This window comes from Budorcas taxicolor, chromosome 22 (genome assembly GCF_023091745.1).
Source record: "Budorcas taxicolor isolate Tak-1 chromosome 22, Takin1.1, whole genome shotgun sequence".
Taxonomy (NCBI): domain Eukaryota; kingdom Metazoa; phylum Chordata; class Mammalia; order Artiodactyla; family Bovidae; genus Budorcas; species Budorcas taxicolor.
This window is the reverse complement of record NC_068931.1, coordinates 40,560,512-40,584,942: the sequence shown is the minus strand read 5'-3', so window position 1 is coordinate 40,584,942 and position 24,431 is coordinate 40,560,512. Positions and strand designations below refer to the sequence as shown.

General features: G+C 42.4%; 1 protein-coding gene across 1 annotated transcript in view; it reads right to left on the bottom strand.

Moving 5' to 3' along the window:
- ARHGAP28 (Rho GTPase activating protein 28) overlaps positions 1-24,431 on the bottom strand; it is a 138,195-nt gene that overhangs the window by 28,800 nt on the left and 84,964 nt on the right. Inside the window, exons 3-7 of the mRNA XM_052660510.1 lie at positions 24,103-24,320; positions 15,508-15,600; positions 11,775-11,867; positions 6,355-6,444; positions 1,876-1,960 (exon numbers count right to left, since the gene is read on the bottom strand). Of these exons, the coding sequence (XP_052516470.1) occupies positions 1,876-1,960; positions 6,355-6,444; positions 11,775-11,867; positions 15,508-15,600; positions 24,103-24,320 (579 nt within the window). The remainder of the gene's footprint in view (positions 1-1,875; positions 1,961-6,354; positions 6,445-11,774; positions 11,868-15,507; positions 15,601-24,102; positions 24,321-24,431) is intronic.

Genomic DNA, 24,431 nt, shown 5'->3' with positions numbered 1-24,431 from the left:
TTTGTTCAGGTGAATTAATCCTGATTCCTGTGACTCTGTCCTGGTTTTCTGGTCTTGGATGGTGCACATTCCAAAGATGAATGGGTGACAAGTCCTGTCTCCTATACCTGTTTCTCTCAAGTTTGAAATTAAGACAATAGATTCCTTACCAAAAGCAAGGGAAATCACTTGAGTAATCCTAAATCTGATTTTTGACTGAGAGTCTGATTTGCCATCTTGTTTTATTGCCTGGCAAAACTGTTCCTATGTCATGAAAAGAATTATTTGACAACAAAAAAAGAACTCATCAGCTTTACCCTCTTCTATATTAAATCGTTGTCCAACTCTTTGCAATCTCCTGGACTGCAGCCATTAGGCTCCTCTGTCCATGGGATTTTCCAGCCAGAATACTGGAGTGGGTTGCCATTTCCTTCTCCAGAGGATCTTCCTGACCTGGGGATCGAACCTGCATCTCCTGCATTGGCAGGTAGATTCTTTACCACTGACCTGGGAAGCCCACCCTCTACTATAAACAGTGACTAAAAGAAAGCCAAATCGAACAAAAGGAGCAACAGACAGACATGACAGAAGACCTAGTTTATCTCAGTTAAAAGTTCAGTGGAGAAATTTGTCAATCAAGAGATCTAAAATTCTAAAAAATAATTTTGATTTAAAACACAATAAATGGATAAGAACAAGGCAAAGTTATGATTTTCATACATTATACAGAGGCTTGCATTCAAATCAGAGTAATAGCTAACTGTTAGATAAGACTCTAACTTCTTCTTTTTTAAATATATACTTGGCTGTGTCGACTCAACTTTCAGCATGCAGGATCTTTCATTGCGGAGTGTGAGTTCAGTAGCTGCGGCATGTGGCATGTGGGATCTTAGTTTCTAGACCAGGGTCAACCTGTGTCCACTGCATTGCAAGGTGGATTCTTAACCATTGGACCACCAGAGAAGTCCCAAGACTATAAATTCTTAAGGCTCTATGGGCAGATTCTTTGGACAGTGGTGATTCTACAGGCTGATGCACCAAATCACTGGACTACTCCAAGTGGACTTTTACCTCTCAGTGGTATGATTCGAACTGAATAACAACACGGCAGCAAACAGAATGATGTGGAATAATTTATGGTAAATCCATTATCTAATTTTTTTTGTAACGGTTTTATTAAAATGTAATCCACACGCCAAACAATTACTTATTTGAAGTGCACAATGATTTTTATCGTATTTGTAGCACTGTGTAACCATCGGTCAGTGTTAGAACATTTCATCACCTCAACTTATTTGAATTTTGAAGCAAATGCTCAAAGTATGGAGCTCTGTTGTGCCTGAGAGGAGCGTGTATCTTTAGGGGGACCTTTGGGGAACCACAAAACTGTGGCCTAAAGGGGACCTACTTCTTACAAGGAGGATTTGAGATTCCACTCTGAACCCACAAAGAGTACCCAGCTCTCAAGTGGAGGAGTCCCCATTAAACATTCACCCTGTTATCTTGTAAGGAAACATCACAAGTGTCTCTGGTGCTGCATATACTTGAGCATAACTAGAGATTTTTAGAAGGCATCTACTTTCCGAGCCTGCTTGATGCTATTTAGCAGATCCAGGTTACCTATAAAGAGACCCCAAACCAAAGGCACTGCCTGAGTGAGCAGTTTCTAAATGACACAGTGGTCGTCAAGGTGGAAACAATTCTGCTTGCAATGTGCCTACTGGGTATGACAGGACGGGGTGTTCGGAGGTAGAGGGAGCAGAGGTCCAGGGTGACAGAAATCAGAAAGAGGAGAAAAACACACATACGCATTGCTTCAGAAACCCACTGCTCACCGAACTGAGCGTCAGCACAGAAGCAAAAAGACACCCAGGCTGAGGAGGCTGTGTCACTCACCACTTGCCGCGTGCCGCGCTGACCGTCCAGGGTCTGCCGCGCCGTTGGAATGAACTGGCACGTCTGGAACGGCCTCCAGGATGGACTGTGGACCAAGGGAAGACGAACACAGAGCAGTTCACCAGGAATGCAGGCCACCCTGCGCTCCACCCTGATTCATGCTGGGCGGTGCGCTAGAACTACTTCACCAAAAAGCAATTCTTGACTCCATGAAGCGCTGGCATCTGATTTCCCGTTTTCTCACTCAGTTCAGACCTGTACAGCCCACACAGTTTTCTCAAGAGAACTAAGCCAAGGTCAGAATAACCACGCCTCCTCAAGTGTTTGCTGGCATATGTTTCCTAACATGTAAAAATGACAAAACTTGCAGTCACATAGGTTGACGATTATGTTATCATTCCAACTTTTTAAATAATTTTTGATGTGGACCGTTTTTAAAGTCTTTATTGAATTTGTTACAACATTGCTTCTGTTTTAATGCTTTTATTTATTTATTTATTTATTTATTTTTGACCGAGAGGCACATGGGATCTCAGTTCCCTGATCAGAGATCGAACCTGCACTCCCTGCATTGGAAGGAAAAGTCTCAACTACTGGACCGCCAGGGAGTCCCTGTACTTGTTATTCTTGATGCAGCTGGTCATACATTTTGGTCATAAACCTAGAGTCATGACATATCTAGATGGTTAAAAGAAGGGATGCGGGAGCCAGGCTGCCTGGATTCTAATCCTGGCGCTTCCACTTCACATGACTTCAAGTTACAGAACTCTCTATTAGTTTCCCTGGCCTGTAAAGTGAAAATGATAAAAGAACATATTTCAACAAGTTTTTATGGATTTTAAACGACTATAAATCACATGGGACAACATCTGATGCACAGAGATTACTGTATGAGGGTTAGCTTCTATTAATATACTAATACATTAACTTCTTCACAACAAAATACAGAGGTATAATAACTACCAAAGGGTTCAGCATGTTTTCCAGTTGTGTCCTCTCCTAATTAATCTGCTATTTTCTTCACTGTGACCCTGCCACACTGCTGCACTCCCCTGCAACGTTATCAGAAGCTGGGTATGTATCTTCATAGAGTTTGGTGTTACTACTCAGATTGTATGCTGGTGGTGGTTTACTTGCTAAGTCGTATCTGACTCTTGGAACCCCAAGGAATATAGCCCGTCAGGCTCCTTGAGGTGGGTACTAGTAAAAACTTTACACAAATACCACTATTTCTATGAATATGAATTTTAAGGTGGAAGTTATCAGCCATGAGTACGCTGAGGGTGAAAATTGGCTACTCCATCAAGAATCCTTTATAAGCTCTTTATACATAAGTCAGTTCTTTTTTCCCCAGAACCTGGTGTTGTTTCTCTTATTCTCATATTTATTCAGCAATATGAAGTGAACTGGAGAAGGAAATGGCAACCCACTCCAGCGTTCTTGCCTGGGAAATCCCATGGACAGAGGAGCCTGGTGGGCTACAGGCCATGGAGTCGCAAGAGTCAGAAAGGACTTAGCGGCTAAACCACCACCACTACAAACTGCACAAAGGAATCTTGAATGCTGAACTTTGTTTTCTCTTTTCCCTACTTTATGCCAAAGAGATGACATATTTTATTATGTAAACAGAATGCAAAGCCATACCCAATTATTTTAACACACATGCCCAAGTATATATTTGGTGGCTCTAAAAACTAATACCACAGAATAAAGATTACCCCACAACAAAATCTTCAAAAACGATGTGGAACACTTTTCAGTGGTTTCCTTAAATTTTCCTACAGAGCAATACTTCATTAAACTTTGAAATAACTCATCTATAGTAGAGAATGCTCCTTAAAAATTGACATTCATGCTGGGCTTGAAGCTGATGGTTTGGGAAGCTGAAACGACTAAATGTCAATTTCATGATCTGTAAAGTGGAGGTGTCATCTGCTCCTTAGGTTTACATGGCCTCCAGCCAGCCTACAGTATTGAACAAGGGCCCGCTCTTTGCAATGTAAATGATTCTGGGACTTTCCTGGGGGAAGAAGAAATTTAAATTGTGACCCTTGCTCTTCAGCTATTTATAATGAGAAGAGAGTAACATTTATGGAACATTATTAAAACACAGTCCACTGCTAAGAGTGAATTTCTACACTAAAATGCAAGTGTTTACTGGAGAGTAATGGAAAGCAAGGAGGTGCTGCCCAAAAGGTCTCACTGAAGAGGTTGTTGATCGTGTGCTGGAACTCGAGGAATGATGAAAAGGACTTACAAAGGCAGGGAGGTGGGCAAAGCATTCAGGCCAGGCATGGAATTATAAATTCCAGGTATGGAAATCTGAAGCATTTCGTCTTCATGAGAGGATCAGTGGAGAGCCTGATCTGCCCGGAGTTAAAGCCTGGTAAAGGTGCTCAGACTCACACTCATAAGGGTTAAAACACAGCAGAACAAAACAAACAGAAGAGCATTCTTTTCTTATGTGTTAAAGCAGGAGAATGACTTGGTGAAAATGAAAAGGAAGATCTCACTGCCAATAAAGGGAGCAGGAGTTTTGAAACACACTGAATGAAAAGGCTCAGTGCTTGGTATTCATGCTTGTTTGTTTTTTTAAATTCAGTTTTAAAACATCCCTTTACTCATTAAATATATTAGTATTAGAATCTTAAAATATTTTTTTAGTGATTTTAAAGTATTTCAAACATATATGCCACTCCCACTTAAAACAAACTTCTCTGGCTTGTCCATAATGGATCCTGCCACCTCCCTACAATTCCAACCATGAGCCTTTTCCACTGGGGCCTCAGCTGGTTTAAGAGAGGCAAAGACACACAGCCATCAGGGCTCGCCCTGTTGCCCAAATCCTATTACACTGCGACTGCACAGTCAAGGCTGAGGGATTAGTATTTTAAATTTCAAGATGTAGAAGGTTAGCTCTATCTCCTTGGTGGTTTGGTTGGTAAGTTATGTCCGACTCCTGTGATCCCATGAACTGTGGCCTGCCGGGCTCCTCTGTCCATGGGATTCTCCAGGCAAGACTACTGGAGTGGGGTGCCATTTCCTTCTCTAGGAGGATCTTCCTGACCCAGGAATTGAAACCGGGTTTGCATTGCAGGCAAATTCTTTACCAACTGAGCTATGTGAGTTCCCTTAAAACTAGACTTTGACTATGGCATATTTCCTTCACAGTGAAGAATCACCATACCAAATATTTTTCATGTTAATTACTTAAAGGAGAAATTTATCAACTAATAGATGTTCCTCACTGTCCTGACTGGTTGCTGGGTTTTTTTTTTTTCATGGTGTGAATCTACGGTTTGTAATTCCTGATACTAAAGCTGCCTGTGCTGGAGTCATTACAGAAAACATGGCTACCATATTCCTCTTCTGCACCTGAGATCAGAATAGAGAAATCCACCTCTTGTAACCACTTTGTGCCAAATTCCCCAGAGATGAACTTAAATAACTCACATTCATGGATGAATATGCAATCAATTTTGAAATTAAAAAAACAACAATTACAACATCTATCCAAATGTGAAGTTAAAGGCAACCTGATGACATTGCAGATGAAATACTGAATCACATCTGAAGTTATAAAGTAAATATTAAAGACAGTGAGAGTAATAAATTCCAAAAACCATGAGAATAGCCAAAGTATTCAGATTACTTCTTAACCTTAAATGCAAGTAAGAAAGTTTAAAAATAAATGAAATAGGTCTATAATCTAAGAGACTAGAAAAACTTGTCCAAGTAGACTTGAGAAGGAATGAAAAAAATAATTAAGATTAAATAAATTAATATGATTTATATTAATTTAATAGAAAAAGTAGGCTTAATTAATTAAAGATAGTGACTTAAAAAAAAATATTGCCCACACAGGCAAGTATTTACATTCTGATTGACATAAAAGACATAAATCTTAGGAAGAAAAAAGAAGTAATAGCCACCTGCACAAAAAAATGTTAAAATTATACACCTAAATAAATAAATATATTATATACAACTATATGTTTATGTACACACACACACACACCCCAACATATACTGAACTAGACATTTTGCTAGAACAAATATACATTATCAAATTCATACAAGTTGGAGTCAAAAGGAATATAACCCCCAGACCCTACCCACTGAAAAATTAATCAAAGCATTATGGCTACAATAATGCCAGGCCTTGGCATAAAACTATACCTAACAGTTTTTACAGATTATATATTTACATCAAAGAATAACAAATTCCTCCATGTTTGATCCTCATAAAGAATATCGTATTGGCATTAATTCATGGAGTCCTCTTTCAAAATGAGATCTAGTCACTCCCCAGTATTTTGATGTGCCTTCTTCCTAATCATTCCCTGTTGGTGGGTCCACTGGCAGCTGTGGTTTCCTTACAATACTAGCTGAAGTTCATTTCATCTGTTGGAAGAAATTGCTTCTTCCTGCCTGTGATTCTTCCCTGACGCACAGCTGTCTGGGCAGGTGATGACTTACCATGGAGCCACTCCTGGGAACGGTAAAACTCCACTCTTCATCCTGGGACCCATCTGACAGGGCACTACTGTTGAGAGAAGCACCATCTGGCTAAATGGAGAAATGAGAGCACGGTTCTTATTTAGGCAAATGCTTTCTATCATGTTTGTGTGTATTCCACCACGTGTACATATGTAGATACATGTGGCAATACACAAAGCTGTGACTGCGGGGCTGGGGGGGGGGGGACTGCAGCAGCCCCTCAGGGATCGTCACCGTGAGCCACCCGAAGGCCAGGCCTTCTGGCAGACCCTGGCCCCTACAGCAGACCCTGCTATCATCTGCCACAAACTCCATCTTCCTGAACAATATCTTGGTTTTATTCCAGGGAGCTAGATGTTAAACCAAAGAATTTGATTTCTGGGCTTCTTTGCAGCTAAAAGTGACCGTGTGACAAATGTGGTCAGTGAGGTGTAATTTAAGTGTAATTTTACCAAGAGTGTTTTTAGAAAAGGTAAGTGTTTCCTGACTGGAAAGAGGAGGGCCAGCTGCTACATGCCTCACAGGGTCTGCAGTATCTGGCTCCAGAGAGGATGCTGGAGGCCAGATATGGGTGGGTCTGTGCTGAGAGCATCACGTGGCTGCCCTGTCAGTCCTGGACCATCCCTCATAACCATCTCCACGTGAAACAAAGCAACTCCTACTTTCCTATTACATGCAGCCAAACACAAACTTGTCTAATCTTATTATTCTTTTACTATATTCTAAGACTTTTTTTTGCAATAATTAGAATTCAGTAGCAATAGTACCAATATGCTTTTTCATTTATAAACTTCAAAGAAGGAGATTTTTGCTTTAATGTACAGTGGTGTTACTGAAATTTAAGGCATGACTATTCTTTTCTTTCACTGCAAAATCAAATATACTTGATACTTATGAAAATGCATGATATTTTGTCTTTTAAAAAACTGTCATTCATCTGGATTGACCATATTTTCTGAATTTTCTATAGATGGCATGTGTTATTTTTAAAAATGAACAAAGGGCTCTTTTTTTCTTCAAAGGAGCAAATGAAACACAAGAACTAGCACAAGAAATTTAAGTCACGATGGCAAACTCACCATCACCCAGCTCCCCTCTCACCCCAAATTACTAAAAAATGATGGAAAAAAACACAAATTTTTAAAGGAACAGGTTTTTAACAGCACTGGAAACCAGCAAAGAATTCCAGAGCTGATAGACATTTCTAGATGAAAAGCAAACAGAACTGGTTGGTAAAACAAAACCTCTAACTGAATGAAAGCAGCATAAAAGAAAATTTTTCAGACAGGAAAGATAAAAACAACATGATGTACAAAGAATAGGAAAGAGCCGCCGGCAGACAGTCAAGAGTTATTTACAAACCAGGGATGAAGCAGTCAATCATTCCTTAAAATATAGACAGCCCCTAAATATAATCTGAGGAAAAAAACCCAAATTCAGTCTAAATAAAATGAACTAACTGCTTTGGGGTGGGTGGGCTCCCGGTTTGAGTACACTTGACTCTCTGTCTCCACAGGTTTTCCATTGGCAGATTCATCCAATCCAGATGGATAGATAACGTTTGACGTATTTGAAAAAACAAAAACCCCAGAAAGCTCCCAAAAGCTAAAGCTTGAGTTTTGCACATGCCAGTAACCATTTATATAGCATGTACATTGTAATAAGGATTACGAGTGATCTAGAGATGGTTTAGGGAAGGTGTGTGTAGGTCATCTGCTGGTACCACATCATTTTATATAAGGGATTTGAGCACCGTTGGATTCTGGTATTTTAGGGGGTCCTGGAACCCATCCCCCATGGATACTGAGGGAGGAGGGGTCTAAGAGAGAGGCAACTCGGAAGACCACACAAGATGTGGAGGGGAGATGGAGAAATGACATCAGCTTTGCCCTTCATTAGTTTTGCATCTGTGGAGTGTCTACTAACCTACCTGCACCCTATATGCACTTTTACCCCTTTAAAGTTAAGTACACCCAATCACTCTGAAAAACACACAATCACCAATTTTGACCTTTTAAAAAAATCAATCTACACGGCTGCAGAGGAAACATATAGCAATTTCCTACAGTAATCAGTTAAAAATCAATAAAGACTTGCACAATGACTGCAAAGAACTTTACGGACCCAGGGGCTGTGATCCCCTGCGAGTGTGCTGGCATCTTCTACTTTGTTGAACACTTTCTGCTCTGTTTCCCTTTGGTGGGTCCTCCTACCCTCCTGCTGTGACAGGATTCGGATAGACAGGGATAGTATGAGGGAGGGGCTAGGGATATGGACAGGAAGAAACACCCAGGATGCATAGTCTTGGGGAGAAGCTCTCCCTGCACTGTAAACCGGGGGACACTTGCTGTCCCTTCCTCCCCACTGCAGGGCCCCCCGGAGGTGTGCACTTCCCTCATCAGATGGTCCTCCCACTTGGGCACGACTCCGCCGCTTATGTCACTTACTGCTACACGTGCCAGAAACTAGCATGTTCTCCACACAAGATGTTTACATTTGGGAAATAATTGGGAAAAACTAAACATCTGTTTCTTAGTTGATACTGAAGATACTGAAAAGAAATTTACATAGTAGTCTTAATTTTCTGTACAAGCTCACTCACAAGGACCAAGCTTTAGTTGGTAAAGCGTCTGCCTACAATGAGGGAGACCTGGGTTCAATCCCTGGGTCAGGAAGATCTCCTGGAGAAGGAAATGGCAACCCACTCCTGTATTCTTGCCTGGAAAATCCCATGGATGGAAGAGCCTGGTAGGCTACAATCCACGGGGTCGCAAAGAGTCCTGACACGACTAGGCGACTATCACTTATCACTTGCCTTAAAATACACATTTATTTAGTTTTTTAGTAAAAAAAAAAGCTATTTATTCCAATTTATTTTCTCAGGATAACTTGCTTAAAATACACATTTAGATATCAGTTTCTTGTAAAGCAACTATACTCCAATAAAAAATTAAGAAATGAGTTTATGTTGCTGGTGTTTCTGCCTATAGAAGCTTTCTCCAAAAGACAGAATTCAGTTATTTTTGATTTATTGAATTATTCCTTGCTGAATTTAAGAGTTAAGGGTGATGGGGCTGGGGGTGGCTTGTTTACCAAAAACCTGAATTATATTGTGTGTTTAGCCAAGAGATATGAGAGTACACATCCTTTCTACTGTTACAAATGAATGTTCACAGTGGCATTATTCATAATGGCTCAAAAGTGTAACTAATCCAAATGCCCATCATCAGGTGAAAAGATACACCAACAGTAGTATATCTACACAATGGATTATTGTTAGTGATAAAGGGACTAAATTTCTAACGCATGCAACAAGTGGATGAATCTTAAAATTACTTTGTGTGCAAGAAGCCAGACACAAGAGTGCATACTAATCCCAACAGGGTCAGCCTCTGCCAGAGAAAGAGGACAGTGGGTGGGAAAAAGGCCTGAGAGAAACGTCTAGGATGACTGGAATGTTCTTTGTTTTGACGGGCTGTGATTACACAGGTAAAAACACTTCTCAAAATGAACTGAATTATATACCGAAAATGCAGGCACTTGTTGTAAAAATATGTAACAGTAAAAAAAGAGGCAGAAATAATCCCATTCCTTACAAATAATATAATTATCTTCAAGAGTCTATAGCTGCTATGAATCAAGAACTTACAGCTACCATGATGGGTACATCACAGAGAAAAAAGTTGTTCTTGGGAAATAAGAATATGTTTGCTGAAATTTACAAGGAGTAAGAGAAGCTGAACAAGATAACAGGATCATGACTAAGAAAGAAATTACTAACCTGGAGCATAAAGATGAAGAAGTCTGAGCAAAAGAGAGTAACATGAGGGAAAATTTAGGATACTGAAATTCAGTGCAAGCAAAGAGAGAGCCATCTAATCCGTGTTTGCTAATCGTCTCGCGAAGGTAAAGATTAGATCCACATGCTGTGGTGGCGGCATGGAAGAAAGAGCCAGAAGGTCACTCTAAGGTCGGCACTGCACTGTACGCAAGTCGCACCAGCTTGATTGGCCCACCATCAGTCGCTTCTTTGTGATTGAAACAAACTCCTACTTGCTTAAATCAAGGTTTCTTAGATTTTCTTTTCTATAAAGCAAACACAGATGTAAATGATCATTTTTAACAGATGGTGTGATTGTATTTTGCAGTGAATTATAAATCAATAGCAAATGTAGCTATTTGATTTTTACTTAAGGCATTGGAAATAAACCAGACCGGCTACTTTGCCTTCTGAATTCACTAACACCTCAAATGACTAATTCGTTTATGGCAACTACACATAAGGAAAATGTTTTCTCTTATCTCTATGAATGATTTGTAGTTTGTGAGGATTGTAGACTGGGTTGTAAGCCTTTTTGTAAATAAATCTTTTGTAAAGGCCTAGATTTAGTGGCATTTATGATTTAGAGTCAAGACTCAGCCTCATATAATATATAGACAATAGACAATTCCTTTATTGTAGGTAGTTTATTGCAAAACCAACACATTGGACATTAACAAAAGCATAAAATATTATATGAACTCTTCAGATGACCAAACCTCTCTTTCCTAAAACCTAGTAGCATCAACAAACATAACTGAAAAAAAAAAAGTTACACCACCAATACTGTCTCAGCAGGGAGGAGGGAACCTTCTGGGATTCAGCAATCCCTCCCCTAACCTCCTTAGGAGAGGGAATATGAGGATGGAAAAAGTAAAGAAAAAATGAAGTATACACATTTCACCAAGGGAGAGAAAAGACAGCTCAGGATAGAATGGCACGTAAAAACAGATGTGAGAGGAGGCTCTGTCTGGCTAAACCATGAAAAAAGCAACCTTCCTTGTCTATAAACTGACAGATGCTGGATCCTTCTCCCGGGGCTTGCCTGAAGTCTGCTCCGGGTAAGTGCGGGGAGGAGTGTCGGGGGTGGGGAGTGGCTCTGGGGAAATGCAGGTGGCGGGGAGGGAAGGGAGCCCTGGACACTTGGGGTGCAGAGTGCACTCAGAGGTAAGGTGCCTGGTGTTCGCCCTGCACTGGGGAAACACGTGCTGCTGTCCCATGACTTGACATCCGTATCCAGTGGACCTGGGACCCAATGGGACTAACACTCATAGGAGAATACTTTAAAATAAGAGAAAAATGTAAAGGGACTAAATCCGTCATAAAGAAATGCCTACCCTCATTGGTCTTCTGGTTTTGTGTCTGTTTTAATAGAGCACGTAGTTACTTGTGGCTGTAACTATTAACCTCGGTTCACTTCCTGCTGAATGGCTTCCTCCGAATAAAGGCAGCCCAGCGTGCTGACAGCTGTGCTTGTCCAGTTACCTTAACTATGCTGCCCTGTGGTGAGGTTTTGCGCGGCTGTCTTGAAAGACTGGCTGCCCGTCTCATCCCTCCCCCGTCCTCCTCTATCACTTACCAAGGGGCCGCTGGCTTTGATGATTCCTGGCAGCGCTTTTCCCTCCTGGGCGCCATCCAGCTCGCTAGCATGGCTGTCACAGGTATCACCTGGCTAAGGAGAGAAGTGAAGTCACTTTTATCCAGGCACGTCTTTCCCAATAAGGGCTTCCCAGGTGGCGCAAGTGATAAAGAAGCTGCCTGCCAATGGAGGAGACTTAACAGAGGTAGGTTCGATCCCTGGGTTGAGAAGATCCTCTGGAGGAAGGCATGGCAACCCACTCCAGTATTCTCGCCCAGAGAATCCCCATGGACAGAGGAGCCTGGAGGGCTACAGTCCATAGGGTCTCAAAGAGGTGGACATGACTGAAGTGACTTAGCATGCACGCACATCTTCCCCAGTGTGATGGTTTACTCAATTACACATTACACTAGAATCGGTTTAAAGACACAGCCCTGTGGAGATACAGAGTTAAGGACTGAAATAATGGTAAGAGCATTCACCAGTTCCTCCAAAAGGATGCTGATCCTTGTAAGTGTCGCGCACTGGAAGAGAAATGAGTCTCAAAAGCAGACACTACTATCTGCCTGCCAAAACTTGCTTCTCTTTTCTCCTCCAACATACGAATATCACGACCTTGCTGTAGGATGCTGTGTGTCTGTCTACGAGGACCAAGTGTGATCCTGTGATGGTTCGGTCCAGTGCGATTTTGGTTAAAATGCTACTAGGGAGAAGAGCTGGGAAGGCTTGTGTTCTCTTGCTGACGTGGACAGAATCAAGCTGACTGATGCTTCTTCCAGGACGTGGACATGACACGTGTGATGCCCAGACATCCCTCAGCATTAAATATTAGCCTGCATGCTACATGGAACACAATGGAAAGATTAAAAAATTGCTAGGTCCATGAGAGAGGTATTAGTCATACCAGCCTCAGAGTCCTTATTTTGTAAGGAAAACAAACCTCTAATTGTCTAAGTCAGGAAGCTTACTGATAAAACTACGCCACTTAAAAGTCAGACTTTATGAGTATATTTTGGAATGATTTACAAATCAAAAGCAAGAGCATTCAGTGCTCTTTCGATTATGAAACTAGAAAAACATTAGACCGATTATCTCACAAACACACATGACTGAGCCAAATATTTCATTCCCATTCTCTGAGATTTGGAAAGGCTCTGATTTTTCACTATGCAACTACGCAGCAAATGCATTTGAGACTATTCTGACTGTAATGCACTGCTCTGTAGGCCTTGTGTATATGCTCTAAGATTTTCTTAGCAGCTTTTGTGATATAATGGCAAATCTCCCAAAATAAGATGCAAATATCCTATCCATGATTAAAACAATGCTTTGCAAAATTAAACACGCTGTGTATTAATGAAATAAACTTTCACATGAGACCTTAGAAACTTCTTTTTCTGTATTTTCCAACTTTCCCCCAGTGTGTATGTATGCTATTCACGTGAAGAATACACGTCTCTTTGGAAGTGGAAACAATGCTAAAACGCAGTACAAGAAAACTTAGGTCAGGATGGAGCACAGAGTGAACCACTCCCAATAGAGAAAGGGCATATTTTTATAGGTACAGCTCCAAAGGGCACTGAAAACCAACAAAGTATTCTCCTAACAGATGAACAATTGTTAGAAATTTCTGGAAAGTAAAAAATAATTTGCTTCCTAATCATAGAGAAATTCTCAGCCTAAGAAGAGCATAAGACAACACTGCTGGCAAGCAAAGGGCAAATCCACAAAAAACAGACAAATGAACAACCAAACTTAGACTGATAATTACACGGGACAAGAGGCTCCAGGGTGACAGCTAGGAAAATTCAGTGTGAGGGGTTTCCTCAGTGAAGGGGCCAAAGACCTCCCGACAGCCCCCTTTATACTGAGCAGCAGGCAGAAGCCAGGCATAAACCCAAGGAAAGCCTTCTGGAGGAAGTGAACCACCTGCCTAAGAAAGAGGCCGAGCATTGGGACCATGACAGACCTCAATATCAGGTCACTCCGGACCTTCATGAAAGGTATGGGTGGGAAAGTAAAAGGGAAACATGAATTTTAGCTGGGAATGATGTCATCTGTCACTTTCCCTTTGGAATTGAAAGTGTGTGCACTCAATTATCTGTGTATGTGTACATGTCTACACATACACATGTGCACAGACTCATCCATGTATGCTGTTAAAATAACGTCCCTTCACAGACTGTTCACACACCTTACTGACTTACAAAGGACCCAAAGTCAGCCCTCTTGGTCAATAAACAGCTCTGTGGGAAAACATCTATATAATGGCAGAGAAAGCTATACAGCAAAGACATGTCCTAAAAGTCACTAACTAGGCAATCCAGCCAATCGCCAAGTATCATCAGTCACTGGAGAAAAATCAACACTATAAAAAAGTTAGCCACGGAGAAAAATCAACATTTTGGGAAAAAAAGAAGTATACAGATAATGATAAACATTCTGGGAGAAAGAGATAATTGAGGGAAGAGGAAAAGGCTTATGATGATGTAACAGTTTCAGAGAGATTTGAGAGACTATTGCAATCATCAATCAGGACTACCTATAACAAGGAAGGGTAAATCAGTGCAAAAAGCAGGAGTTCTTATGAATTAACAGGATGACTGCTGAATTTAAAAATCAACAGGGACCCAATTATAACCACTCTTGACAAAAATTAGAAATAGGTTTCCACAGGATGATGTGGACAAAATCTGCTAGCATGCAGAACAAATGGGCAAAAAGACACGGGAAATGTAAGAGACAATTTAAAAGCTTTGTGAATTTAATGCAAGAAGTGAAAAGAAGAAAAGGGAAAATGGAGATAACCTGCAAGGGACAAGGGGCTGGTCTGTAAAGTGCGGACAGAGTGCCCCTCACGAGACACACGTAAGGGCAAAGGAAACTGCGGAGAAGCTAAACATCATTGTCACCATCGTCTTCATCAGATCAAGAATGGCACACGGGGCACTCCTCGACCAACACAGAACCCCTCTCCCTCTGCTGGGAAGGAGAATAAAGGGCTAAGGAGAAGGAAACATAGAAGCATGAGAGAAGCAAGTCTCTCCCTGTAGATTTTTGCTGCCAGGAGGCCATGTGGAGACAGATGTCAATAACCCATGTCCTTCTCAGGGTAAAGGGCGTGCTCAGTAAGAGGATCCAGCCTCACACCAGGAGGTACAAACCACAGCTTGAGAGTCTTCTCTTTTGCTAAAATAGCCTCAGTGGCAGTTCTGAACGCCAATCAGCACTCTGAAACTCTACTAACCTGGGCGAGGTGGGCTCTAGTGAAGCCCATTTACCTCCTGCGCAAGATTCTGTGTTTTTCCCACTTACTGTGACACATTCCAGAGGCTGCAGTGCCGTGTCCCCATGACAGATTTACATTTAGAAAATAACTGAAATGTCAAAATATTTCTTATGGTGAGAATTAAATTAATTCTGAAGGATTCAAAGAAGGTAGCCTAAAATTTTCCACTGTGCACTCAGCAGAGAACAATGGCTCAGCTGACGGCCTCCCCCAGTCCTGACTCCCGGCAGCTGCAGCTGTGGTTGTTTTTGTCACTGTAGGTACAAGGAGGCCCCGTCGTTGTTTGCGGGTTTAACTATTTAATTATTCATTCCTGAGTCTGAGACCCTTTTTTCTTCCTCGTTACAAGATAAGTTTTTTTTTTCCCCTTAAAATTTTCCAGGTTGCCTTGAAGTAACCACTTCTCCTGACCTCCGGGCGCTCGCACCCCTCTCTTTGTCTTACCAGCTGACCATTTCTGCAGGGGACCATTGGCATCCTTCCTTCATCCGGGCTCATATCCAGAAGAGGAGCTGGGACACAACAAAACTCATCTGGCTATTGAGAAAAACAGAGTGCATTTTTATTCAGGCATGCTCTCCCAGGGGTCACCGTGCATTCAATCACGTATTATGCATACAGTGTGCACGTTCATCCAGACTTGGTGAGACACCCACAGATACGACTGCCTGTGCACCCAGCACCGCATGTGGCCACTTGGCAGCCAGTCCTGGGGCCTCACCACACACCAGGTGCAGCGACAGACACTGGTCTCTGTGCAAGACACTGTAAATTAGCCGCCTGCGCCAAACCTAGTTGCCTGTCTTCCTTAATAGGGTCTTATTTTTTTTTTCAGGAATGTTTGTGTACAATTAGAAAGTATTAATTTCCCAGGCTCTCTTGTAGCTAAGAGTGATCATATAATGTTTCCAGGCCATGAGAGGTAACTGGAATTCTACCAAGTAAGATTTCTGGGAAATTGAAGTCAGACAGAGACAGTCAGGAGGTACAAGTACCTGGAGCTGCCAGGAACATGGATGCAGTTGTCAGGAGTGGCCCAGCCCCCTTGGTGAGCAGAAGGATGAAGGCCATGCATGAAAGACACAATACAAAGACCGGAGGAAGCTGGATCTATGCTAAAGCAAAGGAACACCTTCTTTCAGTTTCCGCATTTGTACTTGTAGAACTCTTGGGTTTTCTGTACCATGCAGTCAAGCATATATGTGTGATATAATCATGTTTTTTTTAAAAAGGACTGTATGCCTATATTTATACAGTTAATTGTGAGTTAGTCCCACCTTTAATTGTTTATCAGTTATGAAATTGAAAATAGATTCGGTTGACTATTTTGCTCAGTGAAATGTATTACTGGAGGTAATATCTGATTCACAGCTTCTGAATATTAGAAAAATTCTGTTTGGGCTCATGATGAAATGGATTTGAGATCTTGCACTATGTACCCAAAGGCTGACTTAGTATCTGTGATTTAGTGTATAAGAGTTCTACTAAAACAAGGCTTAAATAGTCTTTTAGAATAGAATTTCACTGAAAATTATATTTATTGACTAGTCAATTAAATCACAAAATTTTATTTGGGCCCATAGAAATACTCATGTTTTTCCTTGCTTGTCCATATTTTCTAAATTTCCATTATAGACTGTGTATTACTTTTATAATAAGGAAAAAGACCACATTTTTTGGAAGAAACACATACTACTGAGAAATTGACAGAAGAAACTTGGATCAAGATGACCTGTTCTCCTGCTCCTGTAAATTACTTAACATGTCAGAGATACTTTTCTCAAAGAGTAGATCTAGAAACCACGAAACACTTCCATTAGCAGAACAGAAATTGCTGGATGTCCCTGGAAGATGAAAAGCAAGCAATAAGGGTAGAGAAAAACTTGGGCCTGAAAAAAGAGTACAAGAGAAAAACGTGTGGAAGGTCAATGCTGATCAAGAAAAAGCACATCTCCAGGATGCAAATGTAATGAGCAGGAAGGTGTCGCCTAATTCAGAAGACAACAGCTGTTTAGGAGAAGACCAGGCAGCAGCTAAATATATTCAGGTTTCAACTTAACTGTCCCCGTGGTGACAGACTGACTATCTTCTTCTACCTGCGACCACTTGGCCTGCCTCACTCCCCACTGTCTCTAGAGCTGGACCTCCAGCAGTAAGACTGGGTGGAGAGAAGAGGGAGGTGCACAGAAGGAAGGCCCCGGGCCACTCCCCTGGCCCACCAGGAATGTGGTCATCTCTCTGCCTTTGCTGGAGTCAAATATTGAACAGTTTACTGTACTTACATGCTATGGAAAAATAAGACTGTTCATAAGACTTAAGCCTCAGTGGGAAAGTGCCCACATTATACTTCCCTTCAGGGTCTAAGTGAAAGGAGAAGCACTGTTTCTATGTGGCTACAGTGCAAAGTTTTAGGAAACCTAGAGAGGCTAGTTATGCATTTTTCTTGAGTACCTGGGGGACTCAAGAGAAGCTACAGACACTTCTATATTTTGCAGTTTGCCAGGGAAGAGGAATTGGTGCTTTTGAACTCCGGTGCTGCAGAAGACTCTTGAGAGTCCCATGGACTGCAAGGAGATCAAACCAGTCAATCCTCAAGGAAATCAACCTTGAATATTCACTGGAAGGACTGATGCTGAAGCTCCAATACTTTGGCCACCTGATGCAAACAGCCAACTCACTGGAAAAGACCCTGATGCTGGGAAAGGCTGAAGGCAAAAGGAGAAGGGGGCAGCAGAGGATGAGATGGTCAGATACCACAACCAACTCAAGGGATGTGAACTGGAGCAAACTCCGGGAGATGGTGAAGGACAGGGGAGCCTGGAGTGCTGCAGTCCACAGGGTCACAAACAGTCAGACATGACTGAACAACAACAGCAAGGGGAAATGAAAAATCTTAGTCTGAAGTAGCCAGAAACAGAAATGGGGAAAGAATGCGTGTAGGCCAAGTTCTTAGTACTTGCTCAAGATGATCTGGGCAATAACTGGAAAATGACACTGGGAATTTAAACCCGAAGGGCAAACCTTTCCTTTGATAAACATCTAGTCCAGGACTTGTGTGTATGGAGCCTGGCCTCAAGTTATAGGCATTGCCTGTACCCAGTTCCAGCTGAGGACAATCTCACCTTCCAGGAAGACACAGGTTTCAACCAGGCTGAAAGTTCAAACAGCACAGAACTCAGAATGCCTTCCCTCATTCTGCTCTAACATGGCAGAAGATTCTAGAACTGTGATCAATATACTGGCTACAAGCCATATGTGACAATTTAGGTTTAAATCAATTATGATTAAACAGCTAAAATTTTCATTCCTTACTTACACTAGCTACGTTTCAAGTACTGATGCCACATGTGGCTGGGGCTATCACACTGGAGAGCATAGAAATGGGTCATTTCCACTACTTTAGACCGTTCTAAGAGTTGGATAAAGAAGGCTGAGTGCCAAAGAACTGATGCTTTCGAACTGTGGTGCTGGAGAAGACTCTTGAGTTTCCCTTGGACAGCAAGGAGATCAAACCATTCAATCCTAAAGGAAATCAACCTTGAATATTCATTGGAAGGACTGATGCTGAAGCTCCAATACTTTGGCCGCCTGATGCGAAGAGCTAACTCATTGGAAAAGACCCTGATGCTGGAAAAGATTGATGGCCGGAGCAAAAGGGGATGACAGAAGATGAGATGGTTGGATGGCCTCACCAACTCAATGGACATAAGTTGGAACAAACTCTAGGAGATAGTGAAGGACAGGGAAGCCTGGCGTGCTGCAGTCCATAGGATTGCAAAGAGTTGGACGTGGCTGAGAGACTCAACAACAACAAAGACAGGTCTAAAGGCCAGGATTCTTCTGGGATGTTGTAAACACACAGCTGCTCTGGCAACACCCCACTCTGGTTAATGTATCTAAGAGAAGACCTGACTGACACACAACCTAAAGTAACTAAAATTAGAATTGTTTTCATTTACGTCAGCTACCCAATAAGCTCGCAAAAGCATGATGGCTGTGATGGACCACGCAGAAGCATGGCCAAGAGGAGCTACCCCTTGCCCAAGGTCAGGGACGGTGGCCGAGCGGAGGTACCCCACGTCCAAGGTCAGGGGCGGCAGCCAAGAGTGCCTGGCTGCGACAGCGCAGGAGTGGCCAAGAGGAGCTACCACACACCCGAGGTCAGGGGCAGTGGCCGAGAGGAGCAACCCCATGCACGAGGAGTGGTGGCTGCACAGAGGGCCGAGAGGAGCTACTCCACGTTCAAGGTCAGGAGGGGTGACCTCGTCTAAGGTAAGGAGCAGCAGCTGCACTTTGCTGTAGCAGCCATGAAGAGATGCCCCACGTCCAAGGTAAGAGAAACCCAAGTAAGACGGTAGGTGTTGCGAGAGGGCATCAGAGGGCAGATACACTGAAATCATAATCAGAGAAAACTAGTCAATCTAAACACACGGAACTCAATGAAACTAAGCCATGCCATGTGGGGCCACCCAAGACGGGCGGGTCATGGTGGAGAGGTCTGACAGAATGTGGTCCTCTGGAGAAGGGAATGGCAAACCCCTTCAGTATTCTTGCTTTGAGAACCCCATGAACAGTATGAAAAGGTAAAATGATAGGGTACTGAAAGAGGAACTCCCCGGTTCGGTGGGTGCCCAATATGCTACTGGAGATCAGTGGAGAGATAACTCCAGAAAGAATGAAGGAATGGAGCCAAAGCAAAAACAATACCCAGTTGTGGATGTGACTGGTGATAGAAGCAAGGTCCGATGCTGTAAAGAGCGATATTGCATAGGAACCTGGAATGTCAGGTCCATGAATCAAGGCAAATTGGAAGTGGTCAAACAAGAGATAGCAAGAGTGAACATCGACATTCTAGCAATCAGCGAACTAAAATGGACTGGAATGGGTGAATCTAACTCAGATGACCATTACATCTACTACTGCGGGCAGGAATCCCTTAGAAGAAATGGAGTAGCCATCATGGTCAACAAAAGAGCCCGAAATGCAGTACTTGGATGCGATCTCAAAAACGACAGAATGATCTCTGTTCGTTTTCAAGGCAAACCATTCCATATCACAGTAATCCAAGTCTATGCCCCAACCAGTAACGCTGAAGAAGCTGAAGTTGAATGGTTCTATGAAGCCCTACAAGATGTTTTAGAACTAACACCCATAAAAGATGTCCTTTTCATTATAGGGGACTGGAATGCAAAAGTAGAAAGTAAAAAAACACCTGGAGTAACAGGCAAATTTGGCCTTGGAATATGGAATGAAGCAGGGCAAAGGCTAATAGAGTTTTGCCAAGAGAACGTACTAGTCATAGCAACACCCTCTTCCAACAACACAAGAGAAGACTCAAAACATGGACATCACCAGATGGTCAACACTGAAATCACACTGATTATATTCTTTGCAGCCAAAGATGGAGAAGCTCTATACATTTAGCAAAAACAAAAATGGGAGCTGACTATGGCTCAGATCATGAACTCCTTATTGCCAAATGCAGCATTCAGGTATGACCTAAATCAAATCCCTTATGATTATACAGTGGAAGTAAGAAATAGATTTAAGGGACTAGATCTGATAGATAGAGTGCCTGATGAACTATGGATGGAGATTCGTGACATTGTACAGGAGACAGGGATCAAGACCATCCCCATGGAAAAGAAATGCAAAAAAGCAAAATGGCTGTCTGGGGAGGCCTTACAAATAGCTGTGAAAAGAAGAGAAGCAAAAAGCAAAGGAGAAAAGGAAAGATATAAGCATCTGAATACAGAGTTCCAAAGAATAGCAAGGAGAGATAAGAAAGTCTTCCTCAGAGATCAATGCAAAGAAATAAAGGAAAATAACAAAACTGGAAAGACTAGAGATCTCTTCAAGAAAATTAGAGATACCAAGGGAACACTTCATGCAAAGATGGGCTCAATAAAGGACAGAAATGGTATGGACCTAAGAGAAACAGAAGATATTAAGAAGAGGTGGCAAGGATACACAGAAGACCTATACAAAAAAGATCTTCAAGACCCAGATAATCACGATGGTGTGATCACTCATCTAGAGCCAGACATCTTGGAAAGTGAAGTCAAGTGGGCCTTAGAAAACATCACCATGAACAAAGCTAGTGGAGGTGATGGAATTCCAGTGGAGCTATTTCAAATCCTGAAAGATGATGCTGTGAAAGTGCGGCACTCCATATGCCAGCAAATTTGGAAAACTCAGCAGTGACCAGAGGACTGGAGTTTTCATTCAAATCCCAAAGAAAGGCAATGCCAAAGAATGCTCAAACTACCACACAATTGCACTCATCTCACACACTAGTAAAGTAATGCTCAAAATTCTCCAAGCCAGGCTTCAGCAATACGTGAACCGTGAACTTCCTGATGTTCAAGCTGGTTTTAGAAAAGGCAGAGGAACCAGAGATCAAATTGATAACATCCACTGGATCATCGAAAAGCAAGAGAGTTCCAGAAAAACATCTATTTCTGCTTTATTGACTATGCCAAAGCCTTTGACTGTGTGGATCACAATAAACTGTGGAAAATTCTGAGAGAGATGGGAATACCAGACCACCTGACCTGCCTCTTGAGAAACCTATATGCAGGTCAGGAAGCAACAGTTAGAACTGGACATGGAACAACAGACTGGTTCCAAATAGGAAAAGGAGTACGTCAAGGCTGTATATTGTCATCCTGCTTATTTAATTTCTATGCAGAGTACATCATGAGAAATGCTGGGCTGGAAGAAGCACAAGCTGGAATCAAGACTGCCGGGAGAAATATCAATAACCTCAGATATGCAAATGACACCACCCTTATGGCAGAAAGTGAAGAGGAACTAAAAAGCCTCTTGATGAAAGTGAAAGATGAGAGTGAAAAAGTTGGCTTAAAGCTCAACATTCAGAAAATGAAGATCATGGCAGCTGGTCCCATCACTTCATGGCAAATAGATGGGGAAACAGTGGAAACAGTGTCAGACTTTATTTTGAGGGCTCCAAAATCACTGCAGATGGTGATTGCAGCCATGAAATTAAACAACACTTACTTCTTGATGGAAAGTATGACCAACCTAGACAGCATATTAAAAAGCAGAAACATTACTTTGCCAACAAAGGTCCATCTAGTCAAGCCTATGGTTTTCCAGTGGTCATGTATGCATGTGAGAGTTGGACTGTGAAGAAAGCTGAGCACTGAAAATTGACGCTTTTGAACTGTGGTGTTGGAGAAGACTCTTGAGAGTCCCTTGGATGCAAGGAGATCCAACCAGTCCATTCTGAAGGAGATCAGTCCTGGGTGTTCTTTGGAAAGAATGATGCTAAAGCTGAAACTCCAATACTTTGGCCACCTCATGTGAAGAGCTGATTCACTGGAAAAGACTGTGATGCTGGGAGGGATTGGGGGCAGGAGGAGAAGGGGACGACAGAGGATGAGATGGCTGGATGGCATCGCCAACTCGATGCACATGAGTTTGAGTGAACTCCGGGAGTTGGTGAAGGACAGGGAGGTCTGGCATGCTGTGATTCATGGGGTCGCAAAGATCAGACATGGGTAAGCGACTGAACTGAACTGCACTGAACTGACCCAATATCCTTGAAGTTTTAATTTATGTCATTATTGATATCACAATTAAGCAGAAAAGAAACCTAAATCAAGGTGATTAACTAAAAAAAAGTAAGAGCCACTGGATGGATTCTCAAGCTCTTGCTCGGCCACAGAGACTCAGCGCCGCACGGACGGAATCCGGCTCCCAGGGCCCCTGGGTGGGGTGTGCAGCAGTCACACCCAGAGTATGACTCCGTTCACGCCAAGAAAGTTCCTGACAGATGTAGGTTCCCTTAGCCAACTTTTTCTTTGCCTGCACTAGAGTATCAAGTTCCCCTTTTCCTATATATGAATTAGGTCCATGAATCCTATCTGCATAGAAAGTGAAGTCACTCAGTCGTTTCCGACTCTTTGCGACACCATGGACTCTATCCTACCAGGCTCCTTCATCCATGGGATTCTCCAGGCAAGAATACTGCAGTGGGTTGCCATTTCCTTCTCCAGGGGATCTTCCCAACCCAAGGACTGAACCTGGGTCTCCCACACTGGAGGCAGATGCTTTAACCTCTGAGCCACAGAGGGACTTCCCTGGTAGTCCAGGGGTTAAGAATCCACCTTCCAAAGCAGGGAAGGTGGGTTCGATCCCTGGGTGGGAAACTAAAATCGCACATCCTGTGGGGCAATTAAGCCCATGAGCTGCAACTACTGAGTCCCGTTGCACCTCAGCTACAGAAAAAGGCCATGCACTGCAACTCAGAGTTACATGCTGTGACTCAGACCCAACACAGCCAAAATTAATAAGAAAGAAATATTTTTTTAAAAAAGAATTGCACAGAGGACGTATCCAATAATTATCTGTTGCATCAATGATGCAACAAATGGATGAATGAAGTAGATCAGAGCTAGCACTGAAACTACCGCAGAAATAGGAGGACGTGACTCATAGCCTTGCAAGTAAAACTGTGGCCCAGGAACTGCCAAGGGTGACGTGGAATTTCAACCAGCCATGGCTCAGAAAACATGTGAGGCTGCCCTGATTTTTTTTGAATCATTATCTAGCTCACTTGATTAATGCTGTATCTCACTTTTTACCATTTTAATTTCTTTGAACATAAAGGGTACCCTAACCACTCTCTCATCCCCATCCCCAGTTAAAGCAAACCACCCAGATGTGCTCATGAGACTTGGGTCCACTTTTTCAGGAGTGCATTGCCTGTCCACAGAGCTTCCACTTAGCACTCAGATTTAAGTAAAGGCTCCCTGGAACCCATCCACAAAGACGTGCTCCATTACCAAAGAAGTTATCCTCCAACTTCAAAAGAAGGGAATAAATTTTGTGTGCAGGCAGCGTGCTGCATGGGGAATAAGAAATAGTCACTTAAGTTTATAAAATCTTGCATGGTGCTGTCTGCTTCAGTTTTCTCTTTTAAAGCTAGAGGATGACTATGAACTTTCCTGATATTTTTCCCATATTCTCCTCTGCTCCCCTAATCATACCTTTTGAGCCCTGTCCATTACTTACAGGAGATTCGCTGGCTCCGAAGATGTCTCTGACATCCCTGACAGATTGCTTGTTCTTTTTTCTCAAGGTTTGTGTGTAAGTATTGTATCTCTTCTTCACTGCAGCTGCCTGGGTTCGAGTCAAAGTAGAGAGCAAGGCTTTGCCATCTTCCTCCTCATCACCCGAGATCAGGGTTGATAAACCCACATCTTGCAACCACTCTGCTTCAAGTTCTCCTTCTGTAAAATGAAGTTGCCAAAAGAAGGTGAGAATATTCTATGACTGGATGACGAATATATCTGTAAGTCTGTAGACATCAGTGAGTAAGAAATATCAGTAAACAATATTAA